At 38.9% G+C, this 18,574-nt stretch overlaps 1 protein-coding gene across 1 annotated transcript; it reads left to right on the top strand.

The window, feature by feature from the left end:
• The first annotated feature begins 2,128 nt into the window (after positions 1 to 2,128).
• Positions 2,129 to 10,736, top strand: lpla (lipoprotein lipase a). The gene is made up of 10 exons (XM_059341335.1): positions 2,129 to 2,397; positions 3,265 to 3,470; positions 4,286 to 4,465; positions 5,078 to 5,189; positions 6,268 to 6,510; positions 7,025 to 7,267; positions 8,475 to 8,595; positions 8,812 to 8,994; positions 9,497 to 9,604; positions 9,732 to 10,736. Exons 1-10 carry the CDS (start codon positions 2,274 to 2,276, stop codon positions 9,781 to 9,783), a joined length of 1,572 nt encoding a protein of 523 aa, XP_059197318.1. The 5' UTR covers positions 2,129 to 2,273; the 3' UTR covers positions 9,784 to 10,736.
• Positions 10,737 to 18,574: the final 7,838 nt, after the last annotated feature.

The following is an 18,574-nucleotide window of genomic DNA, read 5'->3' as shown; positions in this document are numbered from 1 at the left end:
CACAGAGAGTTCCTCACAGGGGAGGCCTTTACTCACACAGTAAGAAGTATCCTTAGTGTGTCTGTGGTTCGATATCTGCAAGGTATCAATGTTTCAATGGTATTCAATGGTAAAGCATTAAACAACATGGCCCTCAGTCGGAGTCATGCTCCACACGTGATTCTTAATCCAAATCTCATTCTGTTTCTGAGAAGAATAACATTTGTGGAGATTAAACAACACAGTGGAGTGTGAGTGTGTGTGTGTGTGTGTGTGTGTGTGTGTGTGTATGTATGTGTGTCTCACACAGACCTGATTCTCTGAAAAATGAACGTATATCATGTTTAAAAACATGGAAACTTACCCTGATGGAAAAATATCTAGGGCATAGGTCGCTGTGTTTTTGTTGCCCTCAGCTTTGAGAGAAAACAGAGGCGTAAAATATTCTCACGCAGGTGTTTTGGCAAGAAAATCATCATAAAATGCAGACACATGGGCTCAGACAGAGTTCCCTAATGCCTGCTCTCAACCTACATGTGTCTTTGATTTCTCTGCAGTTTTTCAGTTTCCTCGGTGCCCCCAAGTGCTGCAGACGGGTTTAACTGCCACCATAAGGTATGCACAGAGCATCTTAACATCTTGTTTTCATTTCACATGACATGAGACTGGAATGTACTTTTCTCTCTTTGTTTTATTTTAAACTTCTCAAGCTTCCTTTTTGTGTGCAGTCAGACAACATGGGACACGACACTGTGGTACCATTTGTCACACATTTGTGCTGTGTCATTGTCTGAACTGCAGACTCATCAGTGGTCGACCAATGGGAGAGGGAGCTTTCTGCCACGCCCACACCGCTCAGAAGAACTGTTAAAAATAATCACATCTGACTTGGCTGCAAAAGCTTCAGTAGCCTCTGATGATCATGGTATCAATGCAATCCTCTATTTTTACTATAAGATTAAAAAGGTGTTGTTTTTTTAAAGAGCTTTTAAATCTGCTGAAGCACATTTGAGCAAGGCTTGAAACCCAGAATGCTCCAGATCAGGGTGTTCCTGAAAAAAATAAAATAAAATAAAAAATAAAGAAATAAATATGAATAAATAAGTCAATAAATATAAAACGGAATAAAATCTAAATAAATGAAACAATTTGTTCACTGAAACTCCCTCCCGAATAAATAAGGTTAAATTCATTTAATTCTGATCTGAAGGATATTTGGAGCTGGAAAAATTTGATTTTAAAATATCTTTCATTCATTAACTTGTAACACACCACCAGATCAAGATACCGTGTTGTTATTCTATTAGTTTTTAATTGTCTTATTGTTTGTGTTTATATATATATATATGTACTCAGGACAACCTGTAGAGCCTTGCTGATACTGAGTGAATTATCCCAGTGAAATTAAATCAATTGACATAAATAAATTATATATTTTTCATTTTATATTTTCATATTCCGGTTAGGTACTTAAGTACACAATTAGATACTTGTATTTCACTTGAATATTTTCACTTTACGTATTTGTCTGCTTTTCAGTTTGGGGGATTGATATGACTTTGATTGCTATGGTTACTCTAGCTACTCTGCAAATTAAATTAATTAACACAGAAAACACATGACACATTTATAAAACATGTGTCCAAAGATCCTGAACAATTATTATAATTGTAAATGATGTAGTGGAAATTAATCTGTGATGATTAAATGACTTGAGTAACATTTTAGTGCAAGACTTTTACTTTTTTATTTATATATTTACTACTGGCTTAAATGTTTAGAAACAAAAACAGATGAATCACATATTTTCCAGCATGCTTCCTGTTCAACAGCTTATTGTTAATTATGAAAAACACATGAGAATTCATGAGAATTCCTCCTTAAGACTGAGGCAGCTCTCTGACATTTCTGAAACAGTCTAACAAGCTAATTGAAAGCTGATAATTGACACTAATGACAACGTAAATGAAATGCAGGTTACTGTGACATTCCTGTGTGCAGCAGTTAGTCCGCTTCCCTGAAGATTGTGAATGATTTCCTCTCGGTGATTCGGAGCCGGGACAAAGTTTAAACTCCGCCCTCTAACCTTCAGCCAATCATGTTTGAATATTCAAATGAGCCACCCATAAAGATGACTTGGAGCGGCAACTGTGACAGACCATAAGAAACTTTACTCCTAAACCGCAACTCCATACTCCAACATTGTGATTTAAAAGAAACAAACGCTTGGATATACAGCCGACACCCAGAGAACTTTTTCATTCAGGATATTTTAGAGAAAATAACTCAATAATATGGGAAAAGAAAATATCTGTTTTTTGTCTGTCTGGATAATTTTGGGAAACATCTTTGCAACTTTTTCTTCTGACCCTGAACTCACCACCAGCAGCAGCAGCAGCAGCAGCAGCACTGTGTTTGGTAAGAGCGACCTCTCTCAGTGTGTTTGTCTTCTGACAACTTGTTTGGCAGATTTTTTTTTGTGATTCATCTGCAGCTCCAATGAAGTACAATACAATCATAAGCAGGTTAATTAATGCACGCTGTCCCGTGCTGACCGGGAGTAACCCCTCGGAACCGCTTTCACAGCTCAGGTCTGCAGGTCTGCATCTTATTTCATACCATTCAGGTCCATGTGTGCATGAAGAAAAGGCCTTTTGTCTGGAGAAAGAACCAAAAAAAACAAAGAAAAAAAGAACAGCAGCATTTTAAAATAAAATAAAATAGCATTATTTTCACGGTTAAAAACAAAACAAAAACATACTTATTGTTTTATTAAATGGACTTTTTAATGACATTTCTCCACTTAAAACCATTAATTAGTTTATTTTTATAGACAAATTACAAAACTGGACACTGAAAGAATCTTATGTTCCAGTTTTAATCAGCATAACGGAACTCTAATCTCTTTAGGAAATCCAGGTTCTTAACATTATTTCCAAGATTAATTCATTTTATGCTGGTAGGCATGCAGTGGAGACAAAAGGGGGCGACACTGCCATGCTCTATGCCTCTATTCACTAGTCACTTTATGTGGTTAAGCAGAGCAGCTATGTCATTGCATGAAAAAGTTATTTTTTTGTTGCATTCAGTGTTTCAAATTTGTGATAAAGTTGTTTCAAATTGCTGCCTCATTGTTGTGTGCTGGCACAGAACTGAAGGGGGTAATAATAATGTTATACATGTACTTTTTCCTGCCTAGAATATTTGATTTCTACATGCAATCCTCCACATTTCTGTCATACCAGAATAATCTTATCTACTGCATACTGTTTGTGTGTGTAACAGTAAACACCACAGTCACTGCTACTCCGCTGCCGACCACTACTGAATGGATCTCAGACTACTCTGACATTGTGTCCAAGTTCTCCCTGCGCACTGAGGACATCCCAGATGAAGACATGTGCTACATTGTGCCCGGACAACCAGAAACCATCAAAGAGTGTGAATTCAACTCAGAAACACAAACCTTTATTGTGATACATGGCTGGACGGTATGTAAAACTAAATGGATTGCTAATGTAAAGTTTGCAGCATGCATTCCTAAAGAAAATCTAATCTGCTGTATGGCATTAAGTAATTGATTAGTTAGTAAAACTGAGTTTCACCACAAATAAGCATGTTAAAGTCCCACTTTAACTCTCAGTTTCTCATAGGTTTCTTGGCATGAAATAGCAAAAAAATGACAAATTAGTCGACTAATTGATGAAAAGGAGGCAGTCTTAATTAAAATTGCAGCAGATTTTTCTATCAGTCTATCTTATGGATACCTCCGTTGTTAGTTAAGTTCCTTTTTGTGTAATGTGAATGGTAATGTGCACTGTTGTTGGCCTCTCTGGTTCTGAGATACTGATGAAACTATACCACAAATACTAAAAAAAAAACTGCCATAAAATTGTATGTACTGTATGTTGCATGAACATAAAGTAGAGTTTGAGTCTTGGCACTCAGAGTACAGAGCTCTGACATTAACATCACTGACTTGGTGGAGGAAATTGATGATTAATGCTGAGCTCAGTTCAAACTGATGAGCCTCCTACAGTATTGTGAAATGAATATAACACTTAATTCACCCGTCAGAGCAGACAGGCTGAGAGGTGGGTTAGCTCTCCACACAGTCCATGCATCTCCTCCTATAATGTGATTTAGAGGCAGTCACGCAATGAGATTCGAACCTGATGACACTCTGGCTTCTCTCCAACTGCAGGACACAGAATGAGGGCTAAAGGCCAAAATAAATCACGCCATCGTGCAGCTGACCTCAGTAATGTGTGTGACCCTTTGTGTGTGTGTGTGTGTGTTACTATAGGTGACAGGGATGTTTGAGAGCTGGGTGCCCAAACTGGTGTCTGCTCTCTACGAACGCGAGCCCACTGCCAATGTGATCGTGGTGGACTGGCTGACTCGTGCCAACCAGCACTACCCAACCTCTGCAGCCTACACCAAACTAGTGGGCCGCGACGTGGCCAAGTTTGTTACATGGTTACAAGTGAGTGTTTTTATAATTGTATCCAAGCTGGCTGACAGCTGGCGAACAGCTGGATCATATACTCCACATCCTCTTTGTTCAAATGTGGATTCGGCCCACTGCTTTTGACTCTACGCTAATTTGCCAACATAGAAATTAGATCAGTGGGAGAATCTGTGACAAATTTGTATCTGATGATGTAATGTTTTTGAACCCGCAAGTGCTGCTGCGGATATGTTGTTCTACTGGTTATGATCTTTAATGCCCTATAAAGGTGTTTTATGGTCGTGTCTGCGGCTCACAGCAGCCTCTCATTACAAGGCTCAGTATTTAGAGAAGCGCAGTCTTTGTTTGGACGACTTCAAGGCATAAAGGGGCTTTGGCACAAACAGCCTTTTCATTTGTTTGTCCTTATGTGACTTCCAGTCTTGCAAAGTTTTTTGTAATGCATACAATTACACAAATTAATCCTCGTCTTGGATTTTGTCCCAAACTCCATTAAGGCTTGAACAGAGAGCTGCCATGTACAGCCTACAATTAATCCCTCAAGCAAATCCATGGGATTCACTTTAAACAGTTTTTAGGCAGTGAACATGTTCCCCTGGCTCATCACATCCGTCTCCTCCCTTTCAGAAAGAGCTGCAGTTGCCCTGGGAGAGGATTCATCTGCTGGGCTACAGTCTGGGAGCACATGTAGCGGGAATTGCTGGAGACCTCACTGACCATAAAATCAGCAGGATCACAGGTGAGAATTTTAAAAATGATCATTATCTGCTTCCTTTACACACAGAAACTGTATGAGCATCGATATATTTAAATAGAAAGTTAAATTGGCTTCATCTGCCTTCATTAGCACAGCGTGTAACTTTCTTTTTTCTACAAATGCATTTATGCATTTACAGACATATGTATTGTATTTGAGCTATGAGCATTTTTGGCATATATGATAAACAGTTTTAGCATCCAAATTGAACCTCCGAGCCAATGAATTCATGCGTGCAAAAATACTATACAGTACTGTAATGTAATATATAGGCCCTGCTCGTAAAAACAACACAGCACAGCAGTGAAATATAATCTGTCCTCCATTACATTCCAGGCTCTTATTGTATGTGTGCATGTAGCCAGTCGGTGCCAGTTGGTGGGTCCAATCCCCTTATTTGTCGCTATGGAGTTTATCGAGCTTTGAAATCTCCCTGACCTGCTTAGAATAATGGTATGCTTGCTGTGATCCGAGGCAGCAGCCCGTTAAGAGCCCACAATCACTGCTTCGCATTGTTCTGAGATTCAGCGGTTCTGCACACGGAGGAAAGAAATGAAACACATACTCAAAGTTTTAATGTATGTTTTTGCAGTTAGATCAGTCCAGAGAAGTGATAACTTATATAACTTATATCAATATGGGAATATATTGTTTTACTTTTTGCGATACATTAGTCATTCACTGGTGCCAAATATCTATATTTTTTATTCAAACATGCAGGCGCTTTGAAACAGATCACCCCAACAATGTGACTCACTACATTTTAACTCCAGATCTGTTCTGCTTTCCAGCAGTTAATTGACAGTGCATCAAGTGTGTGTGTGTGTGTGTGTGTTTAAAGTTAAGACTATGCTCTTTTTTTCTACATTTCATCTCAGTTGTAATATTCTGTGAAACTAGCACCACAATGCAGGGGATAAATGCATAATTCCTGCTTTTTGGGGTATATTTTTTCATCTCTTACACAGTTTTTGATGTATTGCAGATTAAGCTCTTACAATGTATTAAGTCTTGAATATCAAAATATTCCGCTAAAACGCCTCGGGCTTCTTTTTCCTAGGTCTGGATCCTGCTGGTCCCACCTTCGAGCATGCAGACAATCAGAACACCCTGTCGCGAGATGATGCCCAGTTTGTGGACGTCCTGCACACCAACACCAGGGGCTCCCCAGACCGCAGCATCGGCATCCAGAGACCTGTGGGCCACATCGACATTTACCCCAACGGAGGCACTTTCCAGCCGGGCTGCGACATCCAGAATACACTCCTCGGGATTGCACTGGAAGGCATCAAGGGCCTGCAAAGTATGTACTCCACTTACTTGCTGCACCTCTGATGTGTTGTGGGTCAAGGTTCAGTATATGGACTGTAAACCAAGCTTGGTGGCATTGCAACGTACATCTGCCTGTTTTTTTAGACTTAAAAGTGTTTTTTATATGCTCTTGGATTTATGTCATGCATTATGCAACAGTTACTTGTACGTGATGACGGTTCAAATTTAGTTAATTTAGTTGATCTGAACTGGTTTTACCAATTGTCTTGAACCGAAAACATCACTGCAAACTGTCGGGACATGCTTGTGTAAATTTACATGGTGTCAACAAGTCTGTAAAAGCTTTCATAGCCACAGTTAAAATGTTTGCCTGCAGGCTTAACCAACACAGCCACAGATCCACAATATGTCCCTCAGCTGCTGCTGGTGTTGTTAGAGTCGTAAAAGTCACACATGAGGAAGATATTTTCTTTTTTCTTTCTTTGCATGACGTCACATGATATAAGCTGTTTCACTGATTCTGTACTCTGTACTGTGTGGTGCAGATATGGACCAGCTCGTCAAGTGTTCCCACGAACGATCCATCCACCTGTTCATCGACTCTCTGCTGAACACGCAGCAGCAGAGCCTGGCCTACCGCTGCAACTCCAGAGAGGCCTTCAACAAGGGGATGTGTCTGAGCTGCAGGAAGAACCGATGCAACAAGCTGGGCTACAGCATCAACAAGATCCGCTCGGCGCGCAGTGCCAAGATGTACCTCAAGACTCGTGAAATGATGCCTTACAAAGGTAACAGCAGGAGAAAGAACATTAACAGAGATCTCTGTGGCTTTTGTGTTCTGTACATTGCAAAAAGATTGAAGAAATAGTTACTAATCCTAAGCAGTACATAAACCCAACCAGACTTTTCTACAGTAGTTAAAGGAATACTTCACATGCAAAATGATCATTTGTACATCAAGTGCTCACCCTGTGTTGTTTTGAATTCTTGGAGAAAACTTGCAAACAAAAGAAAAAGAAGAATGCCTAAATTAAGAAAATCCCAGAGGAATTTAAGCAAAAGGGCGCCAAATTTAACATCGGGAAAACTATATCAAAGCATCCATTCACAAACTCTCACACAACTCGTGCAGTATAATCCCAAGAAATAGTTTTAATCATACTATTTCAAACCAAGGTGTGTTGTGTGAGTATAAACAGAGCTTGCAAAGGCATGCTACTTGGCTTATATGGATGTCCCCCCCTACAATCCATCAAGCATTTTTTAGTTCTCCATTCACCGTGGAGGCATGTAGGAAAAAATGTGTTTTCTTTAAGAATTCAAAGTACCATGGGATGAGTTATTAATATACAAATGGTCATTTTGTGGGTGAATTATTTCTTTAACTACTGTAGAGAAGTCTGGCAGGGTTTATGTGCATTACTGAGTATTAGTGGGAGTTGAGTTAATGGATGCACATACCTTATTGTTGTAATCCTCATCGTGTGAGCTTCTGTTTTTGAGTGTACTTAGTATGGACGTATGAGCTGGAATTGATATAAATACAGTCAACTTTAGTACAAGTAGACTACATGCTAATTTCACATATATGTAGACATGTACAACAAGCAGCAGGTACTCAGGAGATCACATGGAGAAGAGGTCAAGGGTATTTTAGTTACTTGGGGAATGCTAAGGTAATGTGACACTGCTGCATGTGATACACTATCAATGGGAAAGTTTATTACATTTCGGCACCAGTCAGCGGTATATTTGTGCAAAGATTAGCTTGTTAAGTAAATAGTTCCATAGTGATAAATGTATATGAGGGTGTGTGAATGTAACTGAACAGGATTAAGCACAAATCTGTGTGTTTAAATGCAGCTCTTTGACAGTCACATGAAGACATGAAAGGTTGCATAAGAGCTTTTCATAGCATTAAACTTTAAGTAGTGGTATGAGAGAACACGTCATGTTCTAAGCTGTGAGTGAGTCTAAAGTGTTTCTTCTCCATAGTTTTCCACTATCAGGTGAAGGTACATTTCTTCAGCAAGGACAAACTGAGCTACACGGAGCAGCCATTGAAGATGTCTCTGTATGGAACCCACGGAGAGAAGGAGGACATTCCCATCGTCTTGTACGTACATTCAAAATAAATAAATAAATTACATGAGAAAGTAAACACTTGGTCAGCAACTGTGACTCTAAATAAAGACCATTAAGGCACTTGTGTTAACGTCACACACAAGCATGCACACATGCACACACATACCACAGATGCCTTCATTACGTAAATGAAGAAGACAGTCCAATCTGAGCTGCTGACCTTTAAACTCTCCCTTTCACCCTGCAGGCCGGTCCTGAACAGTAACACCACTTTGTCCTTCCTCATCACCACCGATGTTGACATTGGAGACCTGATGATCGTGAAGATGCGCTGGGAGAAGGACGCCATCATCAGCTGGTCAAACTGGTGGGGAAGCAGCAGGTTCCACATCAGAAAACTACGCATCAAGTCCGGGGAAACCCAGTCCAAGTATGTTCTTTGTCAGCATCACAAAGTTATGATTACTCAGAATAAAAGTAGTGATATTTATGCTTTTATTCTGTTTATTATGTATTCCAGTTTTTCAGTCATTCATTTTACCCTTTTCTTGTGTTACTGGTGCTAAAATACAGACAGTAAATTATTATTATGGTGTTATTTGCAGAACAAATTTAAAAACATCCATACTGAGTATTTTTTGCTTTCAAAAATAACACCCATTTTGGGTTTGCACACTTTGGGACTAATTTCAAACCATGGAGCTGTTTTTGAAGGAGGTTAGATGACAGCTGTAGATTCAGAGTGGTGGCATGAGTAGAATGTGCACACAAATTAATGACAGTGTCATCTGCGTATTGTATAATAAAGAGGTAATTTTTTATATATAAATAGTGGTCCAAGGACAGAACCCTGGGGAACTCCTTTTGTAATTCAGGGAAAATAGTTTTACTTTAAAACTGACAATTTTTTTTCTCTGTGTGTGTTTATACAGAGTGATCTTCAGCGCAAAGGAAGGAGAGTTTGCCCACCTCATCAGGGGAGGAGAAGATGCAGTCTTTGTCAAGTCAAAAGAAGACAACATGAGCCGTAAAGAGAAATTGTAAGTTGAGGAGAAGCTTGATTTAGATAGAGCTTGATTATTTATTATCGGTTATTCATTGACAGATTCAAACAAATCCTGTTAAATCAGAAGCTCCCTGCTCATCACTGTCTTTTCTTCTCTGCAGGATGCACAAGCTGAAAATGGAGGGCAGTCTTTTTGCGCAGAATGACGCCTGAAGTTGCACTTGAACCCACATCATGCACATCAGCCATCTCTACATAGATAGCCAAAGATGGACAGGACACACACATAAACACATTGGGAAAGCCCTTTGCAAGTTACTGGACATATACTACATGCTGTGTTTTTTCTCTGATTTTCCTCCTTTTGCGACTCATGGCTTCAACTCCCAGTGAAACCAACAACAACAACAACCTCATCCACAGTGCTGGATACAATCTGCTCATAAACTATCTCCTGTCTCTCTGCATAATCTGCTGCTGAAAAATGTCACAGGTTCTGTCGTGATGATGTGCTCACATTCAACAAATTTACACTCTTAGTAGATTTGCTGCATATCTTTGTAATCATTTGTTTATGCTTTTGTAGCCGACATGTTTATAACTGATTTTGCTGTATTGTATGAACCCCTGAAGTGGTGTGTTTCCTTTGCCTAAGTGAACTTGGATAATTGTTGATATATATAAATGATTCAGAGTGATAGGCTTAATTTCGGCACATCTTTTTGTTTATTTTTTACTTCCGTAAAATGATAATTTTGTCCCTAATGTTTGTCTTTACTGAACCACTAATTGCCAACAATCGACAGGGACCAAAGAAGTATTTACTATCTACTGAATGGAGAATCACAGCAGTCTTTGTGAATACTTTAAAAAAATCAGTATTTTATATATATTTTTTGAATATGAGTAATGTGTTAATATCTGATCTTGTGGAACCTTGGTTGTTCTTTGATTGTGTTTTGGTTATTGTGTCACTGGTCACTTTAAAAGGCTTTCTGTCCCCTGCAGCCAATTAGATGTTAAGGTCTTTGAGATTGCGGTCCAACATGGATAAGCATTTTTTTCCCTTTAGTTTGCGAAATTTCTCTGAGGTCACTTTTGAATCCAGTAATGGCTAGGTTCTCCTAGATTATTTCTTGAATGGGTCAATATTCAGTGTCTTACCTGCAACCAATTTAACTCATTGACAAAGTTCTGTCTACAACATGCCCTTATTTTGAAAGGTCAAACATTGCAAAATTGTTGAAAATAAAGATGCAAGCCTTGGTAATTTGTGATGTACTGGCCTACATAATAGCCATAATACATCTCAAGAATACTTCATGTTGTATTTATTGACTGTACATTTATATATTTGTATATTAAGCTGTAATATATTTTGGCAGGCTGTATTTTTTTATATATTAATGAAGCATTTTCTGATTTTATGCACAAGGCTTTGGAAAGATCGATCAAATCGGTCTTGATGCCAGCTGTTCAGTGCATTTATTTTTATGAACTGAAATGCAGTGCACTGTATAAATAAAGAGCCCAGGATGGTTTAATAAAGAGATAAACCACATATTCCATTATACCTGACTGCTCCAGTTGCTTTTAAATTATAAGCAAATAATGAAATCATCTAAAGAGTGTGGACCTGCATTGGAGATAAAGTTGCTAATGGATGAAAGACTACATGGAACATTTATAAACACGGCAAAGAACATCTACAGAACTTAAAATACAGGTGAAAATATTTAAATATCAGTACTGACAGCTGATTTCTCTAAGGCTGATAGCTCCTTGATTCAGGCGTAGTTTTATATTTTTGCCATTTTTGAGCTTATTCTGTCAGTATCAAGTGTTAATATTATTCAGGAGAACCTTCTCTTTCTCTTTGGTGCAGTGTAAAGTCATGCATGCACTACGTTTGGCATAAAGTATGAAAAGTTGCATTTAGATATTTTGGAGCTTCATGAAAAGTAAGAACACTGTTTACTTAGTGAGTTGCAGCCATTTATTATATATTGTCCTGGGCCTTTTTAGCAGACAATGCAACAACAATACCTTTTGATGCTGTCTCTATATTTTGGTCAATGCCAACTTTTTAAATTTCAATATCACATGATGCATTCACCATAAATTGGCCTATAATTGACCTAAATGCACCACTCAAATCGCCTCGGAAACCTGAATATCTCACTGTTTAGACACAAAAAAATTGATCAAGGCGTATTTAATTGAATTATATTTATTTTATTTTATTTTTCATTTTAGCCTGTCTGTAGGCCATATCACATTTAATTATTATTATTAATAACAATTTAGCTCTAAATAAAATGACCTGGCTGTGTCACATGGTGACCTGCGGCAGGTGAAAGGTCATCACGTGATGTGACCTCCGTTTAGTTAAGTGCAGCTGTGACGCAGGACGCTTTCAGTGGTGAGTTTGAGTGATTGATTATCACGTTTCATTTACTCGGCGTTACACAGCGTCATTTTGCGACAACATAACGGTCCTGACTGCTGCTTCTTCTGCTGATATATCATATATATGATGTTACAATGAGAGAGGCAGAGTCTGCAGAACTCTGAATCAGGTTGTGTTGTTCATTCAGCTGTGTGAAGTTGTGCTGTATAATGACTCATCAGCTGTAATAAGACCATGTGTTTGATTCATGCAGTGAACATTAAGTTTGCCCTTTGCATTCAATTCAAGCTTGGACCACCTGCCTTAATAAACGTCTCTGCACAGCCCTGCTGGAATAAACTGTTCCAAAGTTATTTATTCATTTACAGAATCACTGTCACTGTAGCTACATTACTTTTTTGATATGTTTTATTACCATTTTGATTTATTACATATGTATGGAATAGAGTTTATTCACTGTGTGTAAATCCAGCTACTGTTAAAACAGTTGGTCTTAAACAAGTGAGGAGTCTTATTCTGAGTTTCTACAAACAGTATTTCAAACAAATGAAAAACCCAACACACATAGAACAAAAAACACACTGAGCAGCTTGATCTTGAGTTAAAGAAACCCTGTGGAGTTTTTATTGTGAACAGACACATTTTCATTTGCACCAAATGTTTCTCACCAGAACACAATGTACAGAGTGTACATTAATGGCTGAGAACAGCAAGTCCTCAAACCCATATGACCCTATATGTTGTTTATACCTGCCCTCTAATATGACACATTTCCTAAATTAGCGCCCAGGAGATCAACACGTCCTCATATCGAAACGTGAGACACATAAAGCGTGTAAAGTTTATTAAGTCACACATGTGCTTTAGTAATGTAATGCAGCTCTAAGTTTGCGCCCGTCTGGAGCTCAAGCCCCATCATGATGTCATCAGGTTAGAATGATCTGTTTGCACCATGTTGAACAACTAGGATACTGCAATTTTCACTCTAGTGTGCCATACCGGGCATGGCCATTACACTGTTGTGAGATATACAAAATATTAAATAGGACTCAGTTCCCACACTGAGGTTAAAGGATGCATTTAATATTCTACAGTGATATGGAAAACAAAAGTGCCCTAAAAAAGGTGAACGATGAGGAAAAAATTAATGTTTCTGTAAAATAATTTAGTCAGTTTAATTTAATTTAATCGGGAGGGCAGGGCAGGGCTCACACCTGAATCCATTTATAGATAGAGGCAGGCTTACAAATCACCAGGTACTAAAAGGTACAGGCACAAGAACATACAGTCCAACCAAATCAGATGTTACACATAGCATGTAGAGACAGAAAATATAGCCTAATTCCAATTTATCCAAAATACTGGAGTGGAAAAACTTACTTATAGCCTATAAGCATTTATGATAACAATGAATAATATACAGTATAATCACTTAACCTTGATCTGAGGGCGCGCTTTAGTAAGACGCACATGTGACTTGCTGAACTTTTAAAAAAAATCACAATAACCGTGTTTCGACTAGGGGGGGAAAGTGGCCACCCTCTCAAAAGTCCGCTCACACTGCGTGTTTTGACTACAAGTTAGCCCCCAGAGGGATTTACTAGATTCCGGAGGTGACGTTTGCCGTCATTAATTGTGCACAACGTCAGCAGCTGAAAGCAGCATGGCTAGTTATGCACAACGTTTCCGCTGATCATTAACATAGTGATCGTGAATTAACCGGCATTGCTAACTGTGCACAGAGTGTCCGTAAACCATCAGAGATCGCTAAGTGAACACCTCCTGCAGCAGCAGCACATACACACTGTACTGTTACAGAGCTAACTGTAGCTAACTGCCGCTAATTGCGACTCTCCTTAACAAGCTGGCCTACGGCTCGTTAGCGGCTCGTTAAAAGAGTAAGAAGTCGCTGGATTTGTCGCCAGTCGTTTTCTTCAAAAAAAGTCACTAAGGGGGTCTGAAAAGTCGCTAAATTTAGCAACAAAGTCGCTAAATTGGGAACACGGCTTTGCCGGCTTTTACAAATGGCGTGTTGTAGTGTGTAGAGTAATATCCTGCTTAGCGATCTATCCAATCAGTAACCAGGCTGTTTTCAGGGGATAAAAAAGACCCTGCTCTTCCACAGGGACGAAAAAAGTCCAGACAAAAGCCGGCTCCGGACTGCTCATATTTAAATTAGGGGCGTTTTGGTGAGTGAGACGCGTCTCCTTCCGGGTATTGCCCGGTCGTGGAAACAGCCCTAATGATATCACCTCCCAGGCTCCATATGTACCTCTGTTAAAATCACTCAACATTGGTTTTTGGTTTCACCATCCACCCAAATCTCTTCTGCTTTTTGTACTTCGCCACCTTACTACCTCCTTTACTCCTGTCATTTGTACTATGGCGACTAGAGGTCACCACCAAATATAAACCTAAATATGGGACGTATAAAGGTTTTTGTTCACATTACCTATGAGGCCATTTTTTGGGTGATAGAGAATCTTTCTGGGAAACACGTTTAATACATTTCTTTCCTCAAATTACATTTTTCCAAAGCCGGCATAGTTTAAATTTCATGCAAATATTTGTATGTATAATAAAGCCATTTTTCGTTACACCACGTCATGGTCTGCTGAATTATAGTTGGTGAATCTCAATGATTTTGCGCGTGTCACACACATCTGATGAAACAGATCTGTTTATATTTCAATCAATAAAGCTGTTTACACTGGCTGGAAATGTCGTGTTTTGCTTGCACTGCACGCACACAGCTGCGACCCAAAGTGCATAACTATAACAGAAGTGTATTGGGCTCTGAGCCCGGACATAAGTGACCTACATTTTGTGCTTTTGTACACACTGTGTGTAACTACAACAGAGGTGATGCTGTCAACACTGTGCACTAATCTACAAACTATAAAGGAAACATCGCTCTGCAGTGCCACAAGTGGTGGAAAGCCTCACAGTACGTCTTTAAATAAGTTGCTACACAAAAGTCATTGTCAACATCTGAAGCCATTTAAAGCCCAAACTGAACATGTTTTATTAGTACAGGATTATTGTGGTTGTTATCACTAAGCCAGCTTTGCTAGAAATTCAAAACACATGACGCAACACTGAACCAACACAGTGCGAGTGTATGTCTGATTCCTCAAATTTGTGGATTAGTTTCCCTGAAAGAGATTCCCACTCGGCCACTGAAAGGCAGGAAAGGCATTGAGCAACAGTTGGGACATGGACAATCCTGAAGCAGTGGAAATGGTATGAGTAACCGATGTAGTGATCCTTTTTATTTGAGGTTAATCTGGTTAATACTTGAAAGAGCAACCTGCTGATGATTGTTTAAAAGTTAAGAGATCATCAGATCTTAAATGATTAAATTGTCCAACGACCAAAGTTCACTCAACTTTCAAACACTTTTCTAGAAATGCGATGCAGAAAAAATAATAATGCATCATCACAGCTTTCTTGTGATCCTTTTATGATCCAAATAGCTCTAAATTATATATTTTTAATAACTGTATTTTGTATGAAGCGGCTTTTAAGCAAAGAAATAACATCCGTTTAGTTTAGGGCTAGGCGACATGGGCCTAAAAATATAATTTATAATATTAATCAGCTTTGCTACTCTTGAAAACAAACTACAAAAGACCCCCCCCCCCCCCCCCCCCCCAAAAAAAAACAAAAAAAAAAAAAACAACAACTATAAAAATAAATAAAAAACTTTTTTGAGTGTCTTATCAATGTCACAGCTACTTTTTGAGTCTAATGTCTTAAAGTTCATGTCTGTGACTACGTGACCGTATTAATGAAGTATATCAGTCATAATACTTTAGAAGAGTAGTTAAATGTTTTAATTTTCCATGCAGCTGCTGACAACTCGAACATAGTTACATTTCTGTGACAAAAGCCAGTAATCATGGATGCAAGAATCACCATCATATTGCACTGAAAACAAATGTGTCAAATACAAGCTGTTGAAGTGGGTTAAAACTTCCACAACATCACAATAACAGATCCACTGTGGAAACATTCCCTCATGTGTTGTTAGTGGAAACACAAAGATGACTTTTAAAAACCTGTTCAGTAGCCTGCACAGCTCTGCAGCCTGCATCTGTACCCAATCACAACAGCTTGTTATTGATCAAGATACACCATAGGGAATTCTCATCCTTGTATTATTTATACAACATGTGATAGTGTGCCATTCCTAGAAAACAGCTGAGGAAATACGTCTTGGAAATACAAATTGAAGACATTTTGTTGTCTCCAAACTTTGTGGAAGAAGTTTGTCCACTCTCCCGCTCAGCTGGCAACAACAACTCTCTGGTGTCTGATTTGCTCTGCTCCTCATCACCTCCTCGCCGCCACGACTGGGTCTCTCCCTTCGTAGAGACGAGGACCACGGGGATCAGTGGAAACACAAATGCAGCCTTCTCTTTTCAGGGAAAATGTCGTCATGTTCATAGAAAAAGATCATGAAGCCAGCTGGTCTGCTGTCAGAGCATAGAGTGTGTGTTTGTACATGTGTGTGTGTGTGTGTGTACACTGTGTGGACTGCACCTCCTGCAGCAGTTTTTGCACAATAGCTGCAGGTTGGTTCGCAGAATGTTTATTGTGTGAAGACATGTCCTCACAGGCGAACCCCTGGAGCCTGATTGTCCCAAATAGCTTCTCATTTAAGTCCAATTATAGGAGCTTTCAGCAAACCTACTTGACTGGAAAGAAGTTTAGCCCACTGGCTATGAAAACTTTTTTTTACATATATATGTATATATAATGCAAAATACTTTGCTTGGCGTGATTTAGAATTGGTATTGGCTATTCATTTTATTTTAATAGTCAGCAACTGACTAGCACTGAACAGTAATGTTTATTTAGCTATTTATTTTACGTATTATGTATAACAATGTTAAATATTATTTAATAAAGTTTTATGTTTGAGAAAGGAGCTCTCTGTACATTTGCAGAGTGATGAAAAACCAACACACAATCCACATAAAAAAAAGTGCTAAGTAAATTAGGCTCTAATATACTGTACTGGCCTTCTGTATGTTTGGAAGAGACAAAAAAAATATCTGGGGATCTATTTTCTAAGTCTTCCGCTGATTGAGCGTTTAACAGCAGTCACCATCCCATAAGTTTGGGTGAGCAGGTGCCTGCTCCACCTTCTAGTAGGTCCAGCAGGTTGTTATTCGCTGATGTATTAACATGCATTATTGGCGTAGTAAATTATGAACAACACCAAGGTGAAAGTGTGTTAGACAGTGTGAAAGTGAAGGGGAAAGCAAAGAAAAGGGAGTATTAAGAGCCAAAAGGTGTTCTCAGGGCATGTGGGAGGCCTGTGTGAAAACAAAAGTCAACGCTGTTATTTGAAGTATCGTCACTTTACTTCTGTGTATCACCTTTTTACATTACCAACATAACTATGTCACCTCTGTCATCCTCGTAACAATTTCACTTCCAACATTGACGTACATTCTTTTAAAACTTTTAAAACTATTTTTCTATCATTTCTGACCAGGAACCTTTTTGCCCTAACCTTAAAAAAATCTAAGCTAACTGCACCTTTTAGTTCATCACTTCTGTATTTGACAGTATTAAGTAAACAAACATGCATGAGCTGAAAGTAATGACTTGGATCTGGTTGTGTTTTATGGCTTGTCCATCAATGAACTTGATGCACATAATCAAAGACCAAATCAATTAAAATAAAATTAATTGTAATAGTAGATTCCAATGAGTCGGTTTGGTTTCACTGGTGTCACTCTGGAATTGTCACATTGTTGACTGATAATTGGTTTTGATGTCAGCGGTTCGTTTTAACAAGAGTTTACCGTACCTGTGAACTTTGTTGTACAATTGATCTTCAAGCAACAAGCTTGTAACTTTCAACCATCGCCTCATCGGCCTCCTGCCCAGTTTGTCTTGGCATCTTGATCTGGAGTTTTGGGCAACAAATCAGCCGATGTGAAGCCAACTCCTCATGCCTGAATGTTAGCACATTAATCCCCAGCTGGCATGTAACGACATTTTTACCCAGTTACTGAGGGAAATGCTTTATGCAATAGGTCAAAGGTTTTAAAGTAATGGAAACCATGAAGTCTGTGACTGCCAGTTTCATTTCAAGCTGACAAAAAGCTTTAATGAGTCCAAATTGTAATGCACACAGTCCAAATGTTGCTGATGTTTAACACCAGACGTGCTGTTTCAAGTCTGCCAAAGTGTTACTGAGAGTGGAGTCTAAGCAGTTGGACGGATTTAAATAGGTAAGTGACTATATTTACAAATATTTAGACATCACAGCATCAAAAAGTTGACATTCAGCAATTATATACATGCTCTTAAAACATATATAAAGACAGAAATGTTCTTTAAAACCACTAAAAACTTGGTTTTAAAATGAAATGGGAGCTTTATGGCCTAAAGGTTAGAGAAGTGAAACAGCAGTGCTCACCCCTGCCTCAGTAGCACCACTATGGTGCCCTTGAGCAAAGGCCCATAACGTCCAGCTGCTCAGTGGCCAGCAGGTCCGACTGGTCCGACTGGACAGCTTCCAGGTGTGAATGTGATCAGGGTGTCAACTGTGACCTACAATGTAAAAAAAGAGTT

This window comes from Centropristis striata, chromosome 9, assembly GCF_030273125.1.
Source record: "Centropristis striata isolate RG_2023a ecotype Rhode Island chromosome 9, C.striata_1.0, whole genome shotgun sequence".
Classification (NCBI taxonomy): domain Eukaryota; kingdom Metazoa; phylum Chordata; class Actinopteri; order Perciformes; family Serranidae; genus Centropristis; species Centropristis striata.
Note: the sequence above shows the minus strand (reverse complement) of the source record. Positions and strands in the feature narration are given on the sequence as shown.